A 24,679-nucleotide genomic window follows, 5' to 3' on the forward strand; every position below is an offset into this window, starting at 1 on the left:
ACATTCTGCTACGGAAGGACAAAGCCCAAGGATGTCCTCTGAGCCCAACCTAGCTTTGGCCAACCCGGCCGGCAGGCTACGTGCAGAACCACAGAGTAGAAAAACCTTGTTTTATTCAGCCCAGGTCTGGGCAATCTTGCTCTGTGGTATAGCCAAACTATAAAAAATAAAAACCAACAACCAACAAAATCACGCTGTAGGGGAAAGTTAAGTACACAACTGGGCCTGGCGTCTGGAATCCCTGTGGCTTTGGTCCACGTTCGCTCCCTGAGGCGGGCAGGGAAGGATGCTCCCAGCGTCCAGCTGCCCCTGCCTGTGGGTGGTGGCTGGGCCCCTTGGGCCGGGCTTGTCCTGGCAGGAGGCTGCCTGGGGAGCAGGGCCTGCTTTGGGAGGTGGGGAGGTTGGCCATCTGCACACCCTCTCCGAGATCAGGATCTAAGGAAAGAAAGAGAGCAGGTCAAAGGCAGGCTGAGGCGTGGGCCCCCTCGCTCAACTGTCAGCAAGGCGCCCACTGCCTCCCCAGCTGAGCGCTTCCCTTCCACAGCCTGGATCCCAAGTGGGAGGGCAGGCACGGGCCTCCATTTCCGTCAGTAATCTGGGCTCAGGAAAAGGGGCTCCAAAAAGAGGGGTTTCATGGACTCCCATGCAGGGCACGGTCTCGGCATCACCTCTCCCCATGCCCTGAGTTCCAGATTCTTTTCTAGGCCGTTAGCAGAGCTGCTACTGTCTGGAAATACTTTCTTGTTTTCTCTAACTCAGTACTTCTGAAAAAAAAAAAAAAAAGTCCTCCTTTTTCCTCTTCAGAAACATGATTGAAACCCACAGGCGTCAGTCCCGTGGCCTTTCTGGAAACGCTCCGTCCAGCTTCCTGCGCGCTGGCCCAGCTGCCCGCCTGTGGTCAGGGTTGAGGAGACGCACTAATGAGACCTGAGCCTCTCCAAGCACTTATGTAAAGGGCTCAGGAGGAAGGGCCTCGGCATGCCCTGCACCCACAGGCCCCAGGGTAGCTGGAGAGGGGCGCAGGGCAACTTCTCTGTCCGCCCTGCTGAGGGGCCCAGCTCATGGTGCCACCTGGGGAAGTGGGAGGCTATTTGGATGTACCTTTCCCAGCAGCAGGGGGGACAAGAGGGCATGTAGGCTCCCCACCTCCCTTGCACCCCTCAGCCCTTGTATGCCCCTGCCTCCCTTCCTCCTGCCCTCCTTCTCCTTCCCTAGAATTGCTTCCCAGAAAACCTCTACCGTTTAGGTGACTCCTGGATTTTTAATGGCTGAACAAGACAAGCCCTGAGGAGAGAGAAGGTGCTGCAAACCCAGGCCTGCCGAAGGGCTAAGTTGCCAGGGATGGGGTGGGAGTCAGTTGTTTCAAACACACTCTGTGACCTGGATAATTCTGATCTAATTCTGTGAATGAGGAACCTAATCTCTGAATTGAACCAGAGGCTACTGTTCTCACGGTGTGGTGGAGGGCTGTGAACATTAGCTTAGTGGTAGCAGCCAAGGGTGCAAGGGCTACCTCTAAACACACACTGAGCCCTCACACACCAAGCTCTGACCCTGGTCACATGCTGAGCCCTGACCCTGGTCGCATGCTGAGCCTTAATCCTGGTCACACACTGAGCCCTAATCCTGGTCACACACTGAGCCCTGACCCTGGTGATAGCCTAAACCTCTCATACCTATCAACCATTAATAAGCAGACATGTTTGGGGAAAGATGGTTCTCTGGGCCTTGGAATCCCTGCCATTTGTTCCTCAGCTGATGGGCTAAAGCTCTAGGAGACTACTCTTTTTTTCTTTATTTTTTAAATGGACAAGAGTTGCTTTGACCTGATCAAGCATTTAAAATTCACATGGAGTGGGATGGGGCTTTTAATGAGTTCGTAAGCAGGGGGTCCCTCTGCAAAGTACTTCATGTGAGGAATCAGGAGAGAGGCTGAGGACAGCCAGTCCGGGGCAGCAACAGCTGAGGAGCCACGTGCCAAAGGCCTGGGCCGCAGAGTTTATCAACTCCCTCCACATCTGGGCCCAGGGACTGGTGACTGCTTAGAAGTGATTCCAACCAGAATCAGTTCTAATCTGAGACTGCTTAATTCAATCCACCTGATACGGACACTAATGATCACACAGCTGCCATTCATTGAGCACCGGTGTGAAGGGTCCTGGAACACACACAGATGTCAGGCCTTTAAATCCTCCTCACAAGTCTGCGTGGGAAGTGTTGAAGAGAAACGTAGTTCAGAGAGGTGAGGTGAACTCCCCGATGTCACAGAGTGAGGGGGTCACAGAACTAGGATTGCAGAGCCCATGCACCTCCACCCAACTCCGCTGCCTGCTGCTGGTCTCCACTTGAGGAGAGATCGGGAGCCACGCCCCGGATCAATGCCTGCAGCCTGAGCGCTCCACTTGGGGTGGGCACGGACGAGGCTCCTCCTGCCCAGCCTGTGGGCTGGTCCAGCCGCAGCTGTGTGCGGCCATCAAGGTGACCCACAGGGCAGGTATCCTACGTGTTTCACGTGGCCCTGCCTGCTCCTCAGGTAAGAGAGGGGCTGGGGGACGGAGAGTTGGGGGAAGAGCACTTACTGGACAATTTTGCAGTTTGTTGTAGAAACATAGCGACCTGTATAGTGGATGTTGCATCTCACCACATTGTTCGTGAAGTCAGACTCCAAAACAATGTACTTTGGGTTCACGTGCACCTGAAGAAGGAAAGGAACAGAAGGAAAAGGGATCTGGTCATGAGGCTGTGCTTCACTTGGTCACCAGGGAAGGTGCAGAGGCAGACAGGCAGACACAGAGGAGCCAGAGAGAGGGAGACAGGGAGATGGAGAAAGACCATGAGAGACCAAGAGACACAGAGACAGAGACACACGGATGGAGAGACAGGGGAAGATGCAGAGAGACAGAGAGAGGAATGAAGAGAGAGGCAGCTCATAGTCAAAGGAAGCACCACTGGATCATCCTTCTTGGAAGACAGGTTTCCCCAGAGTCAGAGCCCAGGCCAGGGGGCCCCGCATGGGGCATTCAGAGCCACTGCCCCAGGGAACCCAGCAGTGAGTGCGGGGCCGAGCAGGGATCCCATGCCTGGTCTCCCTGACTCCGAGGCTCGCACCCTTTCACCTTGAATGCCTGTCTAGGTGACCCGTGGAAGGCCTGTCTGATGCCAGGTAGCATCTCCTGCCCTGGAGCCCAAGGCACCTGACACTCATTGAGATGATGACCCAAGCATAACCTGTCTGAAGAGGAACTGTCCGGACACAAGGAAATCCTTTAAATGTTGGATTGATAAAGGAGGGGTGGGGTGGGCTACACCCAGCCTTATTTGCAGAGCATTTAAGAAGAGAGGAAATGATGTTATATTTAAGTTACATTCCTTAGGGGTAGGAACTGTGCATTACTTATGTGTCTTGAATCCTCGGAACCTAGAACTCAGAAAGGCCTTTGCACGAGTTTGTTGAGAGTGGATGAATAAGGGAAGGAAAAGAATACCCTTGACAGTCTTGGCCCTTGGGTGAGGCTGAGCAGAGGCCCCACCGAGCCCACTGAGAGGTGCTCAGGATGGGGCACAACGAACTGCTTCCAGGTTGCCGTGTTCTGAATGCAGCCACCCAGCAGCCCGTCCTCATGCCGGTCAAAGCCGCCTCCCAGGCCCACCTTCTCTGCTCTTCCTTTACTCCAGCATAGAGCAGTGGTCCCAGGGGGCCTCGTAGAGTGAGCCCTACCCTCGCTTTGCACCTGCAAAGAGGAGGCTAAGATTTGTCTTCCCCAGGTGAGGTCATGATGACCCGGCCCCCGCTCAGCCTGCATGTATGTTCCATGTTGGGCTGTGTGTCCTTAACGTGCTCTTCTACTTGTCTCCGCAAGGGACGGGGCACTGGAGTGAGTGTACATGGAGGAGGGGTTCAGGCCAGAAGGAACTATTGGTCACAAGTGCCCTTGGCTTTGCAGGCGTCCTATGAGGAGCTGAGGGTCTCTCTCAGGGAGGGCAGTGTCCTCTCCCAGATGGCACAGAGCCTGCCCTGCCCACAGACAGGGGAATGGACCCCATGGCTCTCCAAGTCCTCTGCCACTTAGGGAAGACAGAGTCACCACCTCCTCTAGGATCACCACACTTGGGCCGAAGGTTCCTCGGTGTTTTTATGGGAAGAGGCTGTGTCTGTCTGAAGCTAAAACCTTCAGGTGGGAAGTGCAGGCCTCAGGGACATCATCAGCTGATATGCTCAGAGGGTGAAGCTTATGTCAGAGGCGGGACACCGAGCGTGAACATCAGGTTGGAGGAGTGCCTCCAACCAGGGGCCCCACCTTGAGGATGTAGTTCCCGGGCTGCACATCGGTTATGTCAATCCACTGGCAGTCGATGTCTGCATTGTACGTGTCATAGCAGCCTGGGCTCAGGCCCTAGGAAAAGGGACAGGAAGAGAGGTTGGGGTGCTGTGCACTCCTCAGAGCCACCCCATGCCCACTTCAGCAGTCTGGGGCCCTCCTTCCTCTGTGATTCGTCCTGACCCTGGCCCGGGGTAGCTGCTCAGAGTGGGTCTGCCCCGTCCTAAGCCCACTGGGTGGATGGACCAGAGAGATGATAGATATAATAGTCAGATGGAGGGATGAAATGAAGGTGGGGGGATGCCTGGGAGAGATGGATGGAGGAATGGATAGAGAGACAGACAGGCAGGATAGATGGACACTCTCTGGATGTTTGGACAGAAAGATGGATTCGGGTGGACAGCTAGGCAAATGGAATATCATGCCATCCAGAATTCGTTGAAATGTTCCTCTCCTTCCATGAGCAGACACCCCTGGGAATGGAGGTGGAGGGTAGTCCCCGAGGGGCTCTCTGGTGGCTTCAGGACTGGCAAGAAGACCTGCACTCTCTGAGCTGAGCGGCCAGGAGCCTTGGCACTAGCCCGTCTTTAGCTTGGCTCAGCCTCCCCATCCCTGGAGGGCTTCCCCCCGTCCTTCAGAGCCCCTGCCCCGCCTCTCCAGCCCAACCTGTGTGTGAGAGGTGCACGCGTAGCGCTTGAGGTTGCCAAAGTCGCAGGTGCTGTCCTCCAGGCAGAAGCTGGCCTTGTGGCCCTCGGCTACCTTCTTGCCTGTGACTGCATCCAGCAGGTCGTAGTGGCTGAACTCGTCCATGCTGTGGTAGTGCCTGGGGGCAGGAGAAGAAGAGGGAGAAGAGGGCCTAGTCACCCCTGGCTTCCCAGCCTGTTCCCCTCCTGAGATGGGCCCAGGTGACCCTGCTGTGACACTGCCTCCTGAGGGCTCCTGGGGCTCCTTGGTCGCTGTGTCCCACAGGCAGCATCTCTGGTGTCCTCACCGAGCCAGTCACCCTAGGAGGGCACCTCCTCAGGACCCCTCACCTCCTCTTGGGCTCCCACCTGTACCAGCCTCCCTTGGGTGATGCCCTGTATTCTAGATACTTCCGTCCCCTATCAAGACCGATCCTTCTGTGTCCCATCTTCCATGGAGGCTTTTGCTAAGGCTCCTCTGAGAAATCCTTGCCCCAGTAATGGATCCTTGGCAGAAAACAACTCACGGGGCCCTCCCACCAGCACTGCCCCTCCGGAGTGCTCCTGGGGAGGGGCACTCAGGCCCAGGGCCCTGGCCCAGAAGAGGGGGCGGGCCAGGCAGCCCACTCACTGGTGGCAGCTGTGCCACTCCCAGGTGTGCCGCGGCCGGTTCGGAAGGAAGTCTGCGGTGCCCTGGTTCTTCACACGCTGGGGGAAACGCAGCAGCACCCGCACGTCATAGTCGGTGGCCTCAGGGGCGTAGGCTGTGCTGTGGGGACAGGCGGGGAGACCAGAGTGGGCTTGGGTACCAGACGCAAACACCCAGCGTAGGTCGGCTTGTTCCTGAAGATTCTCACATCTGACCCCTGCCCTGAAGCCAAGGCTCAGGCCTCTGCTCCTCTCTGCGGGCCATCCCCTCCTTTCTGGCCTCTGCCATGTGGCTGGCAGCTGCCAAAGGAGTCTTTCTAAAGCAGCATTTGGCCTGATAATGACCCTCTGAGGGTCCCTGATGCCTGCAGGTGACTCTCAGCTGGGGACAGCCCCTGAGGGTGGGGGCAAATCAAAATCTTCAGAGGGCTTTTATAAAATAGCCCTATCCAGGAGATTCTGACCTTCTCCCTCCCCCTACACCTGGGTTCCAGCTTCAAACACTGTTTCCCAAACAGACTTAACTCTTTCACTAATCTGTACTTTTGCCTGTGCCGTTCACTTGACCCAGAACTCGCCCAGCCTCCTAGACCCAACTCGGGTCCTCTCCTCCAGGAAGTCTGCCTTGATTGCCCCACTTAGAGGAATCGTGACTGCCTGTGAGATCTAACAGTGCTGCCTACAACACACCCTGATACCATACACATCCTGAGCTGGGTCAGTGTGAGTAGGCCACCTCTCCCTGATTGTGTGGCTTCAGGGCCAGCGACCTGCCCTTTTTTGCTCAGGAAGCACTGGTCTGGTGTAGACTGCCTGTTCACAATTCACTTGCTGACCCCCAATTGCCAACTGAGATGGGGCTTGTGAGGAGAGAAGGGAAAAGAGAGAAAACTGAGGGGCAGCAGTGAGGGGACATAGATCACACATCACATAGGTAGGAACGAGGGCTAGCTGAAGGCTCCTTCCTCTTCAGCTGACTGTGGACAGCTGTCTTGGCCAGACTCAGGGGCACTTCCCTGGCAATCATTAAGGTCTGGGCCCTAAGGCTAGAGGCAGGAGGTGGCCAGTCATGGGGATTAGCTCTCTCTGAGAGGATGTCTGGACAACAGGCGGTGTAGGCTCCTGTCTGCCAGGACGTAAGGCCCTTGGCCTTGTCTGAGGGAAGCTTGGAATCTGTCTTTGTCTGTGTTGGAACAAAACATCCTCCTTCCCTCTGTTCAGTTAAGTCCTACCCCTCTGTTGGGCTCAGCACACCGTGGGAAACCATTAGGGTCTGGGTTCTAGGCCCAGCTTGGCCACAAACTCGTGGTGAGACTTGGAGCAAGTCCCTTCCCTCATCTGAGTTCTGCCTGCTGTCTGTGAACTGGCACCGGTCTGCAGCCCACACTTTCGATAATCTCCGAGGGCCCTGCTGCTCCAGGGCTTCAGTTCTGCTGCATTTTCTAGGTCTGTATCCCACACCCTACCTCCGCTGATGCCTCAGCCCTTGCCAACCTCTCCCTCCTCTGGCCGCCCACAGTTCCAGCCTGCCAACCACTCCTTCTAGCTCTCCTTCCACTCCCTGTCACTTGGTTCTGGGTAAGAGGCCACTTTCTCCAGCTAGACCAGGATAGCCCTGGGATGGAGCCCCAGTGCCTCCGCCCTAGCCCATCTGGGAGCTCAGGTGTGGGCACACGGGGTATTCCATGAAGACGGAATAACAGTTTGGTTTTGACTCAGACTCCTCAAAACTCAGCCTCAATGGACGGCCGTGGAGGCTGAGTTCCTCCCCACTGGAGGAACTGTAGCAGGAGCAGTACATTATGCTCTCTTCCCAGGGACGAGACCTGAGTGGGCAGGCCGACTGAGTGGAACTCACGTGTGGTCCCTGGACTGGTGCCCGTTCGCACACTGTCTGTTGCCAGTCTCTTGTGAGATAAGGAACTTGCACCAGCATGTAAACCAACTACATCACGAATCACACTGTCTAGTTCAGCTGATACTTCTTCTTTTTGAAGCAAGACTTTCTCGACGAAGGAAGCAGTGAGTTGAGTTACATTCCAGTGCAAGCTCCTTATCTTGTTACAGATGGATAACAATTTGTGGTCAGCTATTCTGAGTGGCAGTGAACGAGGTTTCATTAGTGAGAAAATGTTGAGATTCTAAAGGGCTTCCCAGATACTCAAAAGTGAAAGTAAATAGAGTTCAAATGTTTAAAAAAAGCAAATAATTAAGAAAAATAGGAGCTTTCAACATAGACAGATGTCAACAAAAGAAGTAGGTCAATATAATCTTTAACTAGTTCTTTAAGCACAGGGAGATGTCCCCAAAGCATACATATTTGAACAGAACATTCGCTGTCAATAAATTCAGAAGCAAGCTCTGCAAGAGGCAGAATAACCCAGGAATAATGGAGAGTCGGCTGTGCTCACCTCCTGGGTTCAGGTAAACTGGTGTCCTTCCCTTCTCTCTAGTGCAACACATAACTGAGGCCTCACTGTTACCCATGCCCACAGCCTCTGCTGGACAACCCACACCTGTCCTCTGTGGAGATGGCTCCATAATCCTGCCCTCTATCCTGAAGGTGTCTATAAGACTTCCCTGGGCTCCCCACGAGGAACCTTCTCATGAGACACCTCAGATCTGAAGGTTTTAGTTCCTCTCACTGCTCCTCAGTTACTGACAGGGCAACACAGACCTTTGGGGCTGGTGTGAAGATCAAATGCCATTAAGTTCCTCATATAGTGATGTATACAGAAATGCTGGATCACTCTCATTCCCTTCCCCACCTGACTGCCTTGGGGCAGGCAAGGCGCACCGATGAAGAGGCCAGGGTCGTGCAGCCTGCAGGCAGCCTGGCCGCCATGAACACAGGTTCTGGGTGACTCCTGGGGACTGTCCATGCTTCATCCTCATCTCCTTACCTGGCCAGACACTTCTCCTCTGCAGCACAGCGCAGGGAGTACAGATGGGCTCTCTGGACGTAAGTGGACGCTTGCACGTAGTTGGGGTCCGGGACCAAGTCAGGGAGACCTGGAGTGGGGAGAGAGAGAGAAGAAGGAGGGAGTAATAGTTGGCATTGAGGAGGGTCAGGCTGGTCAGGATTAAAGCCCAGAGACCTCCCCAACCCCAAACGCCCTGTGCTGTTCTCCTTCCTCTACACAGGCTGTCACTTCCTCCTGGAAGCCTCCCAATGTGAGCAAGGTGTGTGATTTGAACCATTCTCCCTAGGCTCAGGTGTGGGGTCAGGGAGGTCAGGGAGCAGGGGCTCACCTCTGGAATTCCATGCTGTTGGGACCGCTGAGTCTCCTGGGACATGAGCCAGATCTGGGAGACTGGGTGGAATTTGGGGGGCGGGAGAAGACAAAAGGGTATTCTCGGCAGGGGGAGTAGCATGAACAAGGGCCTGGAGGGAGGACTGAGTGAACCAAGTAATTTCCTGACAGAGACACTCCCCTTCGTGTCCTTATTTCCCAGGCCTCTGGTCACCAGACCCCAGACACCCTCTGCTCCTCTCACCCCTGCAACTGGCATTCTTTGTGAACCGCCAAGAGAGAACCCCGGCCTTCTGACCCCAAGTGGGTCCCAGAAGGCTCCTGGGCAGAGCCAGGTGAACGGTGGTTGGCAGAAGTGGGAGTGATGAGGAAGGGAGGGGCTCACAGGAAAACATGTCCCCAGAGCAGGCTGCTGACCCGGCAGGATTCTCAGCCTGGGCGCCCAGCCCGCCCTTCTCAGGATTCCTTTCATCCTGTCATTGGCCCCCAGACCTGACCACACCTTCCCCTGTCTGCAGCCTCAGGCCTCCAATCTGAGGAGGGCCTGGCTCCCTGCCCTGCAGGGCCAAGGGCCCAGTGCCCAGGGGAAGTCTGGAGTCTGCTCCAGCCCCTGGATCACTTGTTCCCCAGGTTATGCTAGAGCCAGGGGTCTGTCCATTCTGCCTCCCACCCCGACCCCGTCCTCGTACATAACTTAGTCCCAGTGAGAATGATTAGGAATAAGCAGAAACCGAACTCAGGTGTCCAGACCCTATCCACATGGAATAAAGAAGGAAAGATCTTGATGTTGGGTGTGTGGAAGGGGTGGGGCACGTGGTGGGGTGGGAGGTGGGCAGGGGGACTCCAGAGCCCTGGGCTCCATCTCAGCTCAGCCACCAGCTTAAACGGGAATGGGCCTGGACCTCCATGTACCCTCCCCTCTCAGGCTGCAGGGATTCTGGCAGATAAATGATAAAATGAAGCTGTAAGTTCCTCTTAGCTTCTTTCAAGCCCTCTGTTCTTGGGGGGCAGGCACAGTGAAGGGGCTTGAGTCATGCAGACAGGCTTCTAGCCCCTTCTTGCTGCCAAAACCCTCTTGTCAGCTTATAGGTCCAGAAGATGAGGCAGAGGAGGGGAACTCTGGCTTCTAAGCCTTTCCCAGAGGTGTCTGCTACACGCCACCCCTCACAAACACATGCCTGGGGTTCCCAGACCCTACCCCTGCTCGCCCTGGGGCCCCGGCCTCATGCAGGAGCAGCCGGTGTGATCTCACCTACTCGGAATGAAGAGGAAGCTTGGAACACAAGGGTGGGTGAGGATGAGGTGGCTCCTGGCTGATGGGGGCTGTCTTGGCCAGCCTAGGCCCCATTACTCAAGCCCCCAGGAATGCCTGCAGTCATTTCCCAAGGGATCCTCAGGCCTTGAAAGCAAGGGCCACCTCCGTATCAAGCTGTTTCTCACCCTCTGGTCCCTAGAAGCTTGTGTGTGGGGGAGGGGGGAGGTGAAGAAGACAGGAATGGTCCCCTTTCCCATTACCAAAGAGCCTTTCCCTCAGCAACATGTGGTGGTGGGTCAGCTGGGCCTGAAGCTTCATGAGACCCAGCATTTGGCACCAGATGGCCTACCACCCCCCACCCCAGGCCCGGTTTCAATAAACACTGCACAGATGGCTCTACAAAGCTTTTCTGGCCCGACCCTTCCTCTCTAGGCCATCTCATGAGTTGGCTATGCAGTCCAGGGAAGCTGGAAGAGCCAGCTAAGAGGCCAGGGGTATTCAGGGCCAGCAAGGGCTGGTACCACTCCTGGCCTCTGACTGCATCCCAGCTATGATCACATACTGAGTCCTGATCCTGGTCCTATACTGAGCCAAAGATGACCATCTTCCTTTTACTGTGGAGGAATCTCAGGTTCAGGCAGGTGCCTCCTGCTCCAGGAAGTCTTCCCTGATTGGCAGTGACATTCCAAGCTGCACACACTTCTCACTACTAGATCTGTATTGATCTATAATTAGATTCTATCATATTTACCTGTGTCTACTCCCCTCCAGACTATGCACTCCCTGAGGGCAGGGCCTGGGCCCCACTCACCCCCTCAGTGGGGCAACCCACCGTGCTTCAGGGCTGACTGACCGTTAGGCAGTCAGTCTCTGTCAGGCAGGCTTCTTTAATGATTAGTGGCTTCATACTTTACTGTTCCAATCATCCACGAGCGTGCTCCTCACCCTGTCTCCCTCAGGACACCAGGGCACACAGAGGTGCTGGAGGGAACGGAGGCTCAGAGAGGGCAATGAATTTGCCCACAGTCACACAGCAAGTCAGGGAAGCCCCAGGAGGAGCTCTTAGGTCCCAACCTCCTTCCAGGACACTACTTGTTATTCTTCTTTTTATAAAAATGATTTTAGTTATAATTTACATACAGTCAAATGCACAGATTTTAGGCATACAGTTTGATAAGTTTTGACAAATGTATACATGGTGTAGCTACCACCACAATCAAGCTATGGATTGTTTCCATCATCCCTGAAAGTTCCCTCCAGCCCCTTCCCAGTAAATCCCCCCTCCCTCCTCCCCAGGTAACCACTGATCTTTTTTTTAATCACTTTAGATGTTATGCCTTTTCCAGAACTTAAATGGAATCACCGTGATCATTATTTTATGTTCTTTGTTCTGCATCTCTGACCATCACAGGGATCCTGTGACTCCCCTAACCAGCTCCCCCTGGCCCGCCCTCCACCCCTGTCACACCCTCACTGCCCTGGGGTAAGCTGCTGGAAAAGAGAGCAGCCTTGGGAGTTCAGGCTGTGTCCCCCCCACCCCCTTCAGGATCCCTGCAGAGGTCCCTGGGAACAGCAGACCCCCTCCCTCAGCTGGTATGTTTTCCCAGGAAGGAACAATGCCTCCTTCTCCACTGCTCTCCCAGGAGGCATTCCATCAGCAGCCAGGCCTGCAGGCTTGGGCTTTCAGCCCCTCCATAGGGGCTTGGGTGTGTGGGTGGGTTGTGTGATGTTAGAAGGAGGATGAGGGAAGGCTTGAGTGGGGGCTTGTGGATGTAGGGTACCAGTTTGCTGTCTCTGGCTTGTGGGGTACAACCAGGCCCTCCAGGCAGGGTGGCCAATGTTGGGTGAAGTCCGGTTACAACCAGACCTGTGCTCCCCACCCCTCCCCACCATCCCAAGAAGTGTGCATTTTAAGGGAAGATCCTGGAGAGAGGATAAAGCTTACTCAAAGGCAGGGAGAACCATCAGTCACGGGATATAATTTTGTGTGTTGGGGGGCTGGGATCTCTTATCCAGAACATACGGAGTCATCCAGCCCTTGGACCTGGCACTGGAGACATTATAAAGTAGGTTCCAGTGGGAAGTTTTCCCAGAGACTCCTGTTTTCATAAATGCAGAGAAATGAATTGATCATAATTCTCATTTCAGAGCAAACTAACAAACTAAACTGGTCTATGTACGGCCCCTCTTGTAATTAATTTTTTTTAACCTTTATCCTTACCCTGACCCTCAGACATATCTTTGAACATCTGTGTCTCTGTGTAAAATCTGCAGTGTGTTGGAAGTGGGTATGTATCCTTGAAGTATATCAATGACATTGTCTTATAGTCTCATTCTGCTTCTTGATTTCCAATGTAAACTTTTAAGATATGTCAAGTTCATTGCTCGTCATTGCTAGTAGGATTCCACAGTATGCAACCTCCATAGCCCATCTAGCCAGTCTCCCAGGGATGGACCCTTGCGGATGGGGCCGACCACTCAAAGGCTGGGTGGATGGTCTTGCTCAGGCTACCCAGGGAGGCCTGGTCACCATCAGCATCCTGCCTTCCATGCCCAGGAGGTAGGCAGGAGCCAGACTTCTTACCCTGCTGTCACAGACCTTCTGCGTGGCCCTGGGTGGGCCTGGCCCCTCTCTAGGCCTCACTGCTTCCATTTATGCAGACTGACTGTCCTCCACCTCACTCATGCCCTAGAGCCTGGGGCCGGCCCGCTGTGAGAACTCTTCCCCAGAAGCAATGTGCTGACCACGGGGGTTCAGGCTGCACAGAGCCTGGACCAGGATTGGGGGGACACTGAGTCAGAGGGTAGCAAAGACCCCTGGGACGACCAAAGCCAGGCTATTTGGCTGGGGAGGGGCTGGATGTGAGTGAATCGGGTCCCAAGGCCATTCTGCAGGCAGCCTCTGGTCTGGAGGAAGCCCTTCAGCCTTGGGGGGGCCCCATCAGACCCTCCAGGGCAGTGAAGACACAGAGCTGAGGGACAAGCACCAGCACTCTGCATCCCTGCTCTGCCCCTGGAGCTTCCTCTGTGGGGGATCCAGGGCCCCTTCACAAGGCCTCTTGCAGGGCTGATGTCCTCCCACCTCACCCAGGCTGGGCCTGGAGCTGCCAGCTGGCCCACATGCCAGCCCGTGGGAAGCCGAGGACTGTCCTCCCCTTCCCTGGCAGGACTCAGCCGGGGCCTTCCTGTGGGAAAGACTCCAGCAGGCAATTTTGCCATCTCGCCCAACGCCCTACTGTCCAGGTCCCTTCCCTTTCTTAGGCTCAGTCTCCCATGTGGACGATGGGGAGATTAGACTAACTGCCCCTTGAGTGCAGTTTTGATGGCTCCATAAACACTTGGAGATTAAAATATTTTCAGGAGCTATTCAGTCCATTCCCCAGCCTTGGGCAAGAGCCCAAGACCTCTCACAACCTCTGCAGACGATACTTTAGCTGCCAGGAAATTCTCCCACCGTCTGACCTAAATCCTTCCTGCTTTAGGAGGATTCTGTTCCCTTCTGCTCAGCAGTTCCTGGCGGCTGCCCGGAGTGGAGGGTCTGAGGTTACATTCCTGCTGCTTGCCCACGCCTCACCTGTTTTCCTTTTGGCTTCCCTTTTTCTGTGGGTTCCTTAAACCTCGTCTCCTTGGAAATCTTTCCTCCCCAGGCCTCCTGCTCACAAGAAGCAGATGAAGGAAAATAGAATGCAAAAGAGCCCTAATCTCTTGAGCCTGGGGCTGGAGGATAAACAACGTCCAGCAGGAACCGGTCAGTGGGTTGTGAAATATGCACAGAGCGGGATATTTTGGCTCCAGCAGCCAGACTCCAGAGGAGCCCCTAGGTGGGGAAAGCGGAAAGCTCACAGAACATGGCCTGAATAAAGATGAGCTGGGAGGGCCTACAGGGCGTGAGCCAGCGCTCTGGGTCCTGAGAAATTATTATCTAATAATCAGGACATTAAATTGTCAGCATCAGCCTGGCAGTGCCACACCTGAGTGACGAGCAGGCAGGCAAGGTGGCTGCAGGATCTGCTGCGGTCCACCATGAAGGGCAATACAGCCCAGGCAAAGGAGCTAGGATGGTCATAAAGCCTGTAGGCCCTCCTCTGCCACCACCCGGTGCTCCTCCCTCTTCCCTCTTCCAGCACGGGCCTGCTGCCCCCACCAGGCTGGGAGAGGCAGTTCACGGGCAGCGATGGCCTTGCTCCTCTGAGTGGCAGGACCAGACTCAGAGGAGGGGATGTGTGTTTGTTCAATTGAGCAAATTGCCCAGGAAGTAGCCGGGGCTGAGCTGGAAGGAGGCTGCCGCTCACCTTTGGGGAGGTAAGCTCCCTTCCCCTCTGTTCAAGCCTTCTGCCACCTCCTTGCACACCTCACTCACTCACACTCTTCCCACTGTGAAGACAGCCCCTACCTTCCTGCCAGCCCACCCTAAGCAGGCCCTGCTTAGTGCCCCTCTCTCCACCTCCAGAAGCCCCTGAGGATCGTACGGTCTCCTGGGTTCCCTCCCTGCCCCTCAGACCCTTCACAGTGACCTGAACTTTTTATCTTTCTTACAAAACCCACTCGGCCCATGGCCTTCCCATCTCAGCTTATGGCAACTTCATCCTTTCAGCTGCACAGGACATAACCCTTTCTGTTATGCCTGACCCCTCTCTTTCTCTTCCACCCCACATCCAATCCATCAGGAAATCCCATCAGCTCTATCTCCAAAATATATCCCCAAACTGACTGCCCACCACCTCCGTTGTTACCCCTGGCCCGGCCACCAATATCTCCACCTGTACCAGCCTCCTCTCAGACTCCCCCTGCCTGCCCCCCGCACTGTCCATTCCCAGCATAGCAGTCAGAGACCCTGTTTAAATGTCACTGCAGGAGCTCCCCAATGCATGGAGAGTAAAAGCCAAAGTCCTCACAGTGGCCTACAGGCTCTCCATGATCTGGACCCAGTTGCCTCTCTGACCTGTCTCCCGTAATGCACCCACACCCATGCCACGCTGCTCTAACCACACTGGAACACACATGAAAGCCCCAGGGGATTCCTGCCTTGGAGCCTTTGCACTGGCTGTTTCTTCTGTCTGGAATGCTCCACCTGCAGATAGCTGCATGGATCACTCATTTGCCTCCTTCAAGTCTTTGCTCAAACGTCACCTTCATGAGGCCCACCCTGACTACATTTGCAACCTCTCCCAACACTCCAGATCTCCCTGACTTATCTCTATTTTTTCCACAGTACTTACCCCCTTCTATTACTTACTTATTATGTTTACCCATGAAAATACAAGATCCACAAGGACAAGGATTTTGTCTCTTTTCTAAAACTAATGAATACCCAGCTCTAGACCAGCATCAGCACAAAGTAAGGCACTCCATGAATATTTGTTGAATGGCTGAATTTCCTCATGAGATGATATCTGCTCTCCTCAGCAAGGCGAGAGCCCCTGGGGGAAGGGGAGGGTGGGATTGTCCATTGCCTGCCGCCCAGCTGCTGGCCCAGGTCTCTGGTGCACAGCGTGTTCTGAGAGCTGGCGAGTTGGGTGAGATGGAAGTGGGTCTGGGCCGCGGCATCCTGCCTGCCTGGTCTCTTGCTGTTGGGCTGAGACCTCGGTGAGAACAGGGATGGGTCCAGGGCGCCCCTGAATTCCCTGCACCCAGCTCAGGGCCTGGCACCTGTACGCCCTCAGCAAGCACGAGCACAAATACTGGCACCCCACAAAGGGTCTGCTGGCACTGCCTGTGTGAGCACAGCCTTCATTATCAGGCAGAGGCTGGGACAGACTCCAAAAGCCCTTTCTTTTGAAAAAGGATTAGCTTTGGGGTTGGAAAACCCATGGTTCCAGTTGGCCCACAAGGGGGAGGAAGGGTGGGTTGTCTCCTGAGACTTTGGTGGCAAAGGCCCCTCAGGCCTCGACTTCCGCATTTGTGTACCTTCCTGCTCTGGTGTTCTGACACCCTCTTCCCATTTTCAGGTGATACCTAAATGCCCAGTTTCTGGGTGTCCATCAGTAAGGGGGAGAGGGACCCAGGTGCAGCCCCGGCCCTGTAATCCTGGATCCAGACAAAAAGGCCCTCTGGGTCCAGCCGCCTGTAGTGAGGAGGCTGTTAGGTCAGGGCAGGGGAGGCACGAGACCCAGCCTCTCCTTCCAGCCTCCTCCCAAGTGGCTTGCTACTCCGCAGGAATGCCGGGCACAGAATTGGAAGCAGGTGTGGGCTGCCTGGGTGGACCACCCGCTCCTCCCCCCCCGCCCTTCCTCTCCTGCCATTCCAGCCACTGCCCTGGGGAGTTTTCCATGTGCTCTTGGCTTGGACAGCAGTGGGGTGGACTTGGGCTGGGACTACTAGGGAGAAGTGCCCCTTTGGAGGTGAGAGGAGATTGAGATGGGGGTCCCTGGGGTGGGGAGAGAGGGAGGAGAGGAGACGAAAGGCCGGGACGAAAGGCCAGAATTCCCGGGCCAAGTGCGGCAGTAGCCTGGTGCCTGTAAGTCCCGAAGGACTCCCCACCCTGCTCAGCCACCATCCCAAAAGGCTCTGTGGGGCCTGTGAACTCAAGGCAAAAAATCCAACTTTTTGTGTCCTAGGGGGTTTAGACCTGAGAGAAACAATGAATGTGGAGACATACCCTTCCCTGAGGGGCAGAAGCAGAGGGAAGGCTGGGATGGTTCAGTGGGGGAGAGAGTCAGCCTGGGTCCGAGCTTGGCTGCTGAATTCTGAGACCTTGGATGAGTTACTGAACTTCTCTAGCCTCAGTTGCCTCCTCTGTAAAATGGGGGTATAATATCATCTACCTCACAAGCTTGCTGGGGGTACTAAACAAGGAAATAAAAATAAAATGCTTGGCATAGTGTCTGGTGCATATTAAGGGTTCAATAATATCAGTTGCTATTATGATTATTTAAAATGGGAGCTGTCTCTTCTTGCAGGGATGGTCCAGTTTGAGAACAGGGGAGAGAGGATGTGGCCTTGCAACTAAATGATACGAGAGGAGACAGGAAATCTGCCTGCGATGAGGCTGCCCCGGACACGACTTGTTTGTTCCGACACTAGTGACCTTCCATTGCCAAACAGGGGAGTAACAAGAGGATCCAGGTCCCTCTATCTCCATAGCTGTCTGACCCTTTACCCCAACTTCCTCAGCCTGAAGACTCCATTTCTTTCTGAAGGAGCAACTTGAGACAACTTCAGGGAAGGAAGGAGGGATGCTGAGCTGTGATTCTGCCTCCACCAGTCACCAGTTATGCAACCTTAGGCTTAACCTCCGAGGGCCTCAGTTTCCTCACCTGCAAAATGGGGGTAATAACAATACCGAGGGTTGTTATGAGGATTAAGCTAATTGTAAAGCTCCAAGAACAGTGTCAGGTGCTGTAGATGTGCTTGTTAAACAAGTGTTCTGGAGTCTAGAGTGGGAATGACAAGGCTTCACGCTAACACCTCACTGGGGAGGTGCGCAAAGCTGTGCACTCTCTCCGTTTCATCTCACTCTGTCGCAACCAGTGCCCAGAACATGGTAGGAGTCAAGTATCTGCTGAATGACCAAATGGATGTGCAAGGTAAGCCTTAATACATGAAAATTTAGAAAAAAAAATAATGCATGGGGGTTAAGAACTCAGGATGGGGAGTCATGCAGACTCATATCCTGGTTTCACTACTAAGAGGTTGTGTGACAATCAGCAAGTGAGCCTGTCACCTTATCTATGAAACAGGATGGATAACAGCATCTGGCTGGTGGGGTTGCTGTGGGAATTAAGAGATGATATATAAAATGTCCAACGTATGCTAACAGAATTATCCCTCTGGAGGTGGCTGGGGGAACTGAGGTCCAGGCTCAAGTCCTGCCCCAGCTGGCTTGCAGGTGGTGTGAGGGTCCTCCTGGGTCAACTCAGTGCAATGCAGAGATGACAGGCTCAGTTTGAATTCTGGCTCAGCTGCATCCAGCTGTGAGACCTCCCCAGGTCTCAGTTTTCTCATCTGTACCAGAGGACCATAATCCCCACCTCTCTAGGAGGCTGTGCGGGTGAATGAAATTGCACATTCAAGCCACAAAGCTCAGCAAGTGCTCCTCTGCAATGGCTGAAGTTGTCATCATCATCCTCACCTGGGGGCTCTAACTCTGGATGCTCTGGGTGGCCAGGCCTGCTCTGTCCTTCCCTGCATCTACTCCAAGCCTTGTGGAGGTGGGTGGGCAACCTGAGTCAGGGGGGCAGGTAGTAGGGGGTGCAGCAGGGAGCCAGGGCTGCTCTCAGGGACTAAGGGGCCCTGTCTGGCCTCTTGGGTGCAGGAGGCTGGATGGAGAGGGACGTACCCTAGAAACACCCCTGTGTGAGTGCAGGGACATGAAACACCTAGGCCTAGGAGCAGCACGATCCTCGTGGGGGCTGTGGAGGCCTGAGAGAGGGAGAAGGAGGAGAGGAGAGGAAGGAGGTGCCTCAGGTTCTGGTGCAAAAGGCTAAGGCACTGAGATTTTGTCCTGAAGGCCTTGGGAACCACAGAGCCTTCTTGAGCAGGAGAGTAATATGGTCAGCAATGCAAGGGTGTATCTGCCCCATGCGTAGGACGGACTGGAAGGGACCAGAGAGGAGGCAGTCACCGCTCCGATTGGTTGTGTGAGGACAGGGAAGGAGGACCCACGCCAGGCAAGGTGGGCATAGCCATCAGAGATGCCCCGGGAGGACAGCCAGGGCGGCTGCTCCACGTTACTTTCATAGGGTGGCCAGAGGCAGTGAATCAGGCTGAGGGGGTAAGGGGGAGGCCCTGAGAGAAAAGCCGTGGTCTTCTAGGGCCAGAAGTCATCTTAGTCTGCACCGATACCACCAGCTCAGAGAAGCTGAGGCTGTGAGGAGGCAGGAACAGGGACAAGGAGGCTAGGAGAAGAAGGCCCGGCTTGGGAAAGGGAGGGGCACAGCGCAGGGGGCTGGGAAGCAGGCAGCCACCCTCCAGCCCTCTGCACGGATTTGCTGTGACAGGCAGACCAGGTATGTGACCTGGGCCTCTGTTTCCTCGCCTTCCCTCCCGTTACACGTTTCAGAGACAACGGTACTGCAGGAGGCCTTGGGCAGCCCCCTTCCCGGGGTGGGAGGGAAGGGGGTGCAGGCACCCAAGGAAGAAACCAGGCTCTGGACAGGCGCTTGGAAACTGCCCAAACGTGGAGGACGTGGGTGGTGCGCACATGTGTTTGGTGTTGTGAGGACATGTCCACGTCCACGCCCACATGCGCGTGGGCTGCCAGCGCCCAGCCTCAGACCCCTGGGTGTGCGGCCAGGAGGAATGAGGTCAGTCTCGGAGAATCCGCTCTGGACTCCCACACCAGGCCTGGGGGTCTGATCTCAAGCACAAGGCTTGGCCTTCCCCAAGCCGGGATTTTCCATGGTCCCAGCCTAGCAGGGTGGGAAGGGGAACAAGTGATGGGGGAGAAGGTCTGCTCCCTCTCTGGCCTCTCTGTGAGCCCCGATTTAGCCTGCACCGCCCCACACAAACCTTCCCCCCCCATGACTAGGGAAGGGGCACTTGGAGGGTGCTGACAGCTTGTGGCAATGCTTGGGCACCTCCTCCTCTTGGACGTCCTCCCTGAGTTCCTAGTGCCCCCGACTGGGGAGGCCCCTCCCCTGGGTCCCCTAACCCATCCCCCCAGTGCCTGCCCAATCACAGCACTGAGGTGCCCCCTTTTCTATTCCTTCCTCAGGGCAGGGCCTGGATTCAGCTTGCATCTAGTATACTGCGTTCCGGGGAGAAATGTCTTTAATCCCAATTGAACACTGGGGCTCAGGGGCAATGTCCAGAGGCCCTGCTAAGCACCAAGCACCCCCCGCTCCAAACATAGCCTTGCTCTGGCCAGTCCCCCTCTGAACCTTAAGAACTGAGAGGCTAAAGAAGGACCTTAGAAAACCCACTGGCTTGGGGCGTAGATGTCAAGTCCCAGGCCTGGCTCTGCCAGCAGTGCTATTTGAGGCCTCGGTTTTCTCCTCTGCCCAGAGGTGGAGCCCTTTTGGCTGAGCCCCACTCTGCGGTCTTGCATTCTAAGAAAAGCCACCACAAAAGTTTAGCCTATAGGTAAAACATGCTCTCCTCCACGGAGCTCTGGGAGCAGTTGATGCAGAGCTGTAACGCACCCTGCTGCAGGGATGCTGCAAGCTCTGGTGAGGATCAGATGTGGGTGAGGCCACGGTGGCAGGAGGATGCATCCTTCATCACATGACAGAAGGGCCTTCCATCTAGCTCCTGTCCTGAGCTCCTGCAGGTTCTCAAAGTGGGATTCAGCACCCAACTTGAGTGCTACGCCTTGAATGTGAGGGAGTGAGTACTGCCAGTGTGGACACTCCTCTCCCCTAGCGTTGGGCTCCAGCAGCCCCTAGAGAGACGGGCGTCCCCACCCCTGCACCCCAGCGGCAGCCTCTCTCACCCAAGGTCAGTATGGCTGGAGACAAGGAAGCGTCCCCGTGCGGACAGAGGCAGAGGAGCAAAGGCTGGGGGTGCACTACCTGTGCCCCTGAGCCCTGCAGTGCTCAGCCCTCACCTGGTGCGCCTGGCACAGAAACGTTGTTGTGGAGCAGAGAGTCAGGAGTAAAGAATCAGGGTATTAATTGCAGCCTGAAAGAGGCAAGGCTGGGGCGGAATGCATATGCATTGGGGACTGAATGGAAAACCTTGACCAAAGCTGACTTGGGACTTGCAGAGACAGAAGCAGGAAGGGGAATTCTAGGACAGCAGGACCAATGGCCGTTCAGCCCTGGCCAGACCACTAGTAGGCCCTTGCCAAGGTAGCCCGCCTCCTATCAGCATATGTGGAATTGCTCATCTGAAGAAGGAAGGCTGCCCCTTCCACTGAGTCCTCGTGTGTAAAGTCCTCGGGCTTTCCCAAGACTAGGTCATATCTTCAACACCCCCTGCATCCCGGTCCACAGCTGCCTCCTGGGACTCTCCCCCAGGGCCAGGACTAGGGTGAACTGAGTGAAGTGACTGAGGCCCTGGCCTGGGGTGCAAAATTTAAGAGGGCGCCTAAAAACTCAGTAGCTAAGAGAAGTAACATTTCAGGCAATATTTTTTTAAAAATCAAAATTAACGCAAAAAAAAAATCTGTGATGAAGAAAACATCAAAATTTCGAATAAAGACGATCAGTATTGCTGATTTTTCAGTTTGCCTCATGCTTGAATACAGTTTGGCATGGCACCATAACTGATTCTATTTAAAATTTTGATATTTTGTTCATTTTTTTGCATTATTTTTGATTTAAAAATGCATTAAAATATTACTTATCTCGATTAGTAAGTTTCTTGGTGCCTAGGCCGGTGCCCCACTCGCCTCTCTAGTCTGGGCCTTGCAGTGTGCCCCTGAAGGAACTCTGGGTTGTCTAGTCTGCACTCCTGTCAGCCCAGAATCTCTCTTCTAACCTCCTGTTCATTCAGGCCAAGCTCGCATATGGCCAGTGACCGGGAACTTGCCACACCTCCAGAGTCGTCCCCTAAGGCCTTTCTGACCCTGATGCTCCCTGCTTCACCCTGTGAGGCTGGCAGAGGGGCACCTCCAAGAGTGGAGGACATGCCCTGATGGGAATGAGGGAGAGGAGGGGAGAGGGGCTCCTTTACTTTGTCCTCAGATGACCCAAGCCAGGTCTGGAAGGTGTCTCTTTCCAAAGCCTGTCCAGTCCCTCCACCCCCTACCCCCCAAGTCAGAGCCCCGGACTGCCTAGTCAAATCGTGGCACCGATGATGATGCGTGGACAGGGCGAAGGCCGGGAGGTGGGAAGCACTGGGGCTGCTGATGGGGAGGAGGGTGGGGGTCCTTACTTAGCAGCTGGGGGAGGCCTTCGGTAAAGGATGGAGGAGGGCCTGGGCGTCGGGACGGGTCGTACTCACCTCTACCGTTTTGGCTGGGCCGGTACACGCTGCCCACACTCAGGCGGCCCTGCTGCGCGCCATTGCGCTCCAAAGCCGGCGGGGGCGCGTCGGAGCTGCGCACCGGCAGGTAGGGAGGCTCCAGCACGCGGAAGGGGGGCTGCGGCTCCACGGCCCGCGGCGGGCTGTAGGCCTCGGGTGGCATGTTGCCGTAGGGCGGGTACCAGCCGAGGCGGGGGTCGCCGCCGTAGGCGCCACCGTTGGGCTGCGCGGCGTCGGGGCCCGGGTCGGGGTAGGCCTGCTCGAGGCCCGCGGTGCCCTCGTTGTACAGGCTGTGCGAGTAGCGGCGGTCCAGGCCGTCGGCTGGCTGCGGCTGCGGCGGCTGCTGCGGCTGCGGCGCGTACGGCCTCTCCGGGGCCGGATAGAAGCCCTGCGGCGGGTACTCGGGCTGCTCCTCGCCGCCGCCGTACTCCTCGTAGCGCGCCCGGGGCTGGAAGGGGTAGATGACCCCCGCCGAGGCCACGGCCGCAGTCCCTGCGCCCAGGCCGCCGCCCACGCTGCGGTAGTACACGTAGCCCTGGTCGTAGGTCCGCGACGCGGGGTCGTACGTCTCGTACTGGCTGACGAAGGGCGCCTGCGGATAGGGGAACTGCTGCGGAAAGGAGGACGGCTGGCGGTAGGTGGTGGCGAAGGCCGAGGCCGAGGCCGAGGAGGCGGAGCCCCCGTGCCGTTGCTGGGAGACGGAGGTGCGGGCCCGGGCCATGGCTGTGCTATCCCCGACGGCCACCTCGCGCCAGTTGTCGGGCACCTGGCCGAAGCCAAATGGGTGCCGCGCTTGGCCGCGCACGGTGTCCGAGCCGATGCGCCCGGGCAGGGGCAGCGACGGGGCCTGGCGACGCCGGAGGCCCCCGTGGCTGCGCCGATGCGGGGCCTGGGGGGCGCCCGCCAGCAGCACCCGGGAGTTACCCTCGGAGGGCTGAGTCCCAGCAGGCAAGTACTCTGAGCCCGAGTTGAGCAGGCTGTACACCTGCCCGTTGTTCTCCCACTGGATCAGCTGCCGCCAGCGTCCCTGGTCCGAGCCCTGCCCTGGATGCGTCTGCTGCCCGTGCACCAGGACGCAGACGCAGGCGCCCCACACCAGGGCCCCCAGCTGCCAACCGGCTGGGGCCAGAGCCATGGTGGCCCCTCTGCAGAGGCCTGGTGGACTGAGAGGCTCTCAGGAGTGGCTCCCTGTGCGTCCTTCTCTTCCCACGGCCTCGAGGACAGGACGGCTCCTTGCCTGCCCCAGCTCTAGCTTTGTCCATCCTGGCCTTGTCCCGAGCGGGACGGCTCCTCCGATGACAGCATTTCGAGGCCAAGGGGTCAGGGCAGGGCAGGGGCGGTGCCCAGGGCTGCACGAGGCTCTCTGCAGGGCACCGGGCAGGCAGGACCGCCTGGGGGCCTTACATGGCCAGCCCGGCACTGGCTGGCCGCTGGGCTGGCGCTTTCCCACTCTGAATGAATAAGCAACAGGCTGGGAGCGTAGGGAGGTTTCGGGCAGCCTGGTCCGCCTGCTGGGGCCTCCTCCGCGGGGCCCTATGGCCCGCCGGGTTTTAGCTATGTGGCCTGTCCCACATCTGCTGTGCTCCCTCAGTCCCTGGAGCTCCCAGCCAAGCCCCAGACCTGCCTCTGAGGAAGGGAATGAAGAAGGGAGTAGGAGGGGGCCTCTGGGGACTCAGGCCCGGTGAGTGGGGCCCTGGCAGGTATAACGGGGCTGAGGTGTCAGCACCACTCTGGCCATTTCTCTCTGCTTTGGACCCAGCATCCTTGGTCTCACCTTACTGGCTTCTTGTTTGGGCTTGAATAAGCCCCTGACTCCTGTCCACTCCAGCCTCTCCCCAGGATTCCTGGACTCCCATTATCCAAAGCCAGTGATCAGACACCCTCCTTGTTGGTGGGCCTTCTTGGGCGAGATGCTGAATTCCAGCTGAGCCACTCTCTAATTCTGGACCTCGGGTGTACCTTAGTTCACTGGGCCTGAGCACAAAGCAGATGGAGCTTCAGCTTCTTCCCTCTTGGCACATCCCTGGGCCTTACTCTCCCAGTCTGTAGAATGGAAGTATGCCCCTGTGCTGAACAGAAGTTGTGAAATCATGGGAGAGATCAACTTCCTGCCCATCCTGTGTGGTTTCTGTCCTGTATAACCTAGAAATAACCCGAGTGTGCACATGGATAAAGTGAAACTCAGGGGCTGTCTTTGATATGGGATAGGCGTCATTGGGAGGCACTATGTGCTGTAAGCACATAACAGAAAGGGGGATTCAGGAGAATGGGACTAGTCCAGTTGCTGTGATTAGGTTGCTGGGTGATCTTGGGCAAGTCCTTTCCCCATTCTGATCCAGTCACATCTGATCAGTGGAGGATTAGACCAGATGGTCCCCAAGAGTACTTTTGCAGGTTCTCTATTCTCTCAGCAGAAATAAGAGGGGCCTCAGAAGTTTGAACACTTTGGCATCCAAGAAATCACTCTGAATGCCTCCCCTGGACTGCCTTCTCCAACCCTGGTCATGGGAACTGGAGAACAGAAATTTCCCTCTTGTGCTTATACACTAAGGAGGAAGAACCTGCCCTTAACTTGGTCTCTCCACATTCCCCTTCTACTTTGGAAATGCCTGGAGACCACCTTGGGAGGAGACAGCCAGAGTGGACATTCCTCAGACACCCTGGACCCCTGCT

General features: G+C 56.0%; 1 protein-coding gene across 1 annotated transcript; it reads right to left on the bottom strand.

Annotated features, from left to right (window-relative positions):
- Positions 1 to 96: 96 nt before the first annotated feature.
- On the bottom strand, positions 97 to 23,458 carry LOXL1 (lysyl oxidase like 1). The gene is made up of 7 exons (XM_061181940.1): positions 21,986 to 23,458; positions 8,554 to 8,662; positions 5,634 to 5,771; positions 4,986 to 5,142; positions 4,299 to 4,394; positions 2,580 to 2,695; positions 97 to 435 (listed from the first exon to the last, which is right to left on the bottom strand). Exons 1-7 carry the CDS (start codon positions 23,139 to 23,141, stop codon positions 429 to 431), a joined length of 1,779 nt encoding a protein of 592 aa, XP_061037923.1. The 5' UTR covers positions 23,142 to 23,458; the 3' UTR covers positions 97 to 428.
- Between the last annotated feature and the right edge of the window lie 1,221 nt (positions 23,459 to 24,679).

Source organism: Eubalaena glacialis, chromosome 2 (assembly GCF_028564815.1).
Source record: "Eubalaena glacialis isolate mEubGla1 chromosome 2, mEubGla1.1.hap2.+ XY, whole genome shotgun sequence".
Taxonomy (NCBI): Eukaryota; Metazoa; Chordata; class Mammalia; order Artiodactyla; family Balaenidae; genus Eubalaena; species Eubalaena glacialis.

Excerpts from the sequence above, each read along its gene's own strand:
- LOXL1 (XM_061181940.1), bottom strand. The coding sequence starts at position 23,141 with ATGGCTCTGGCCCCAGCCGGTTGGCAGCTGGGGGCCCTGGTGTGGGGC. Across the intron at positions 5,143-5,633 it reads GAGTGGCACAGCTGCCACCA|GCACTACCACAGCATGGACG; the intron begins GTGAGTGGGCTG and ends TCCTGCCCCCAG. Across the intron at positions 4,395-4,985 it reads CGTGCACCTCTCACACACAG|GGCCTGAGCCCAGGCTGCTA; the intron begins GTTGGGCTGGAG and ends CCCTTTTCCTAG.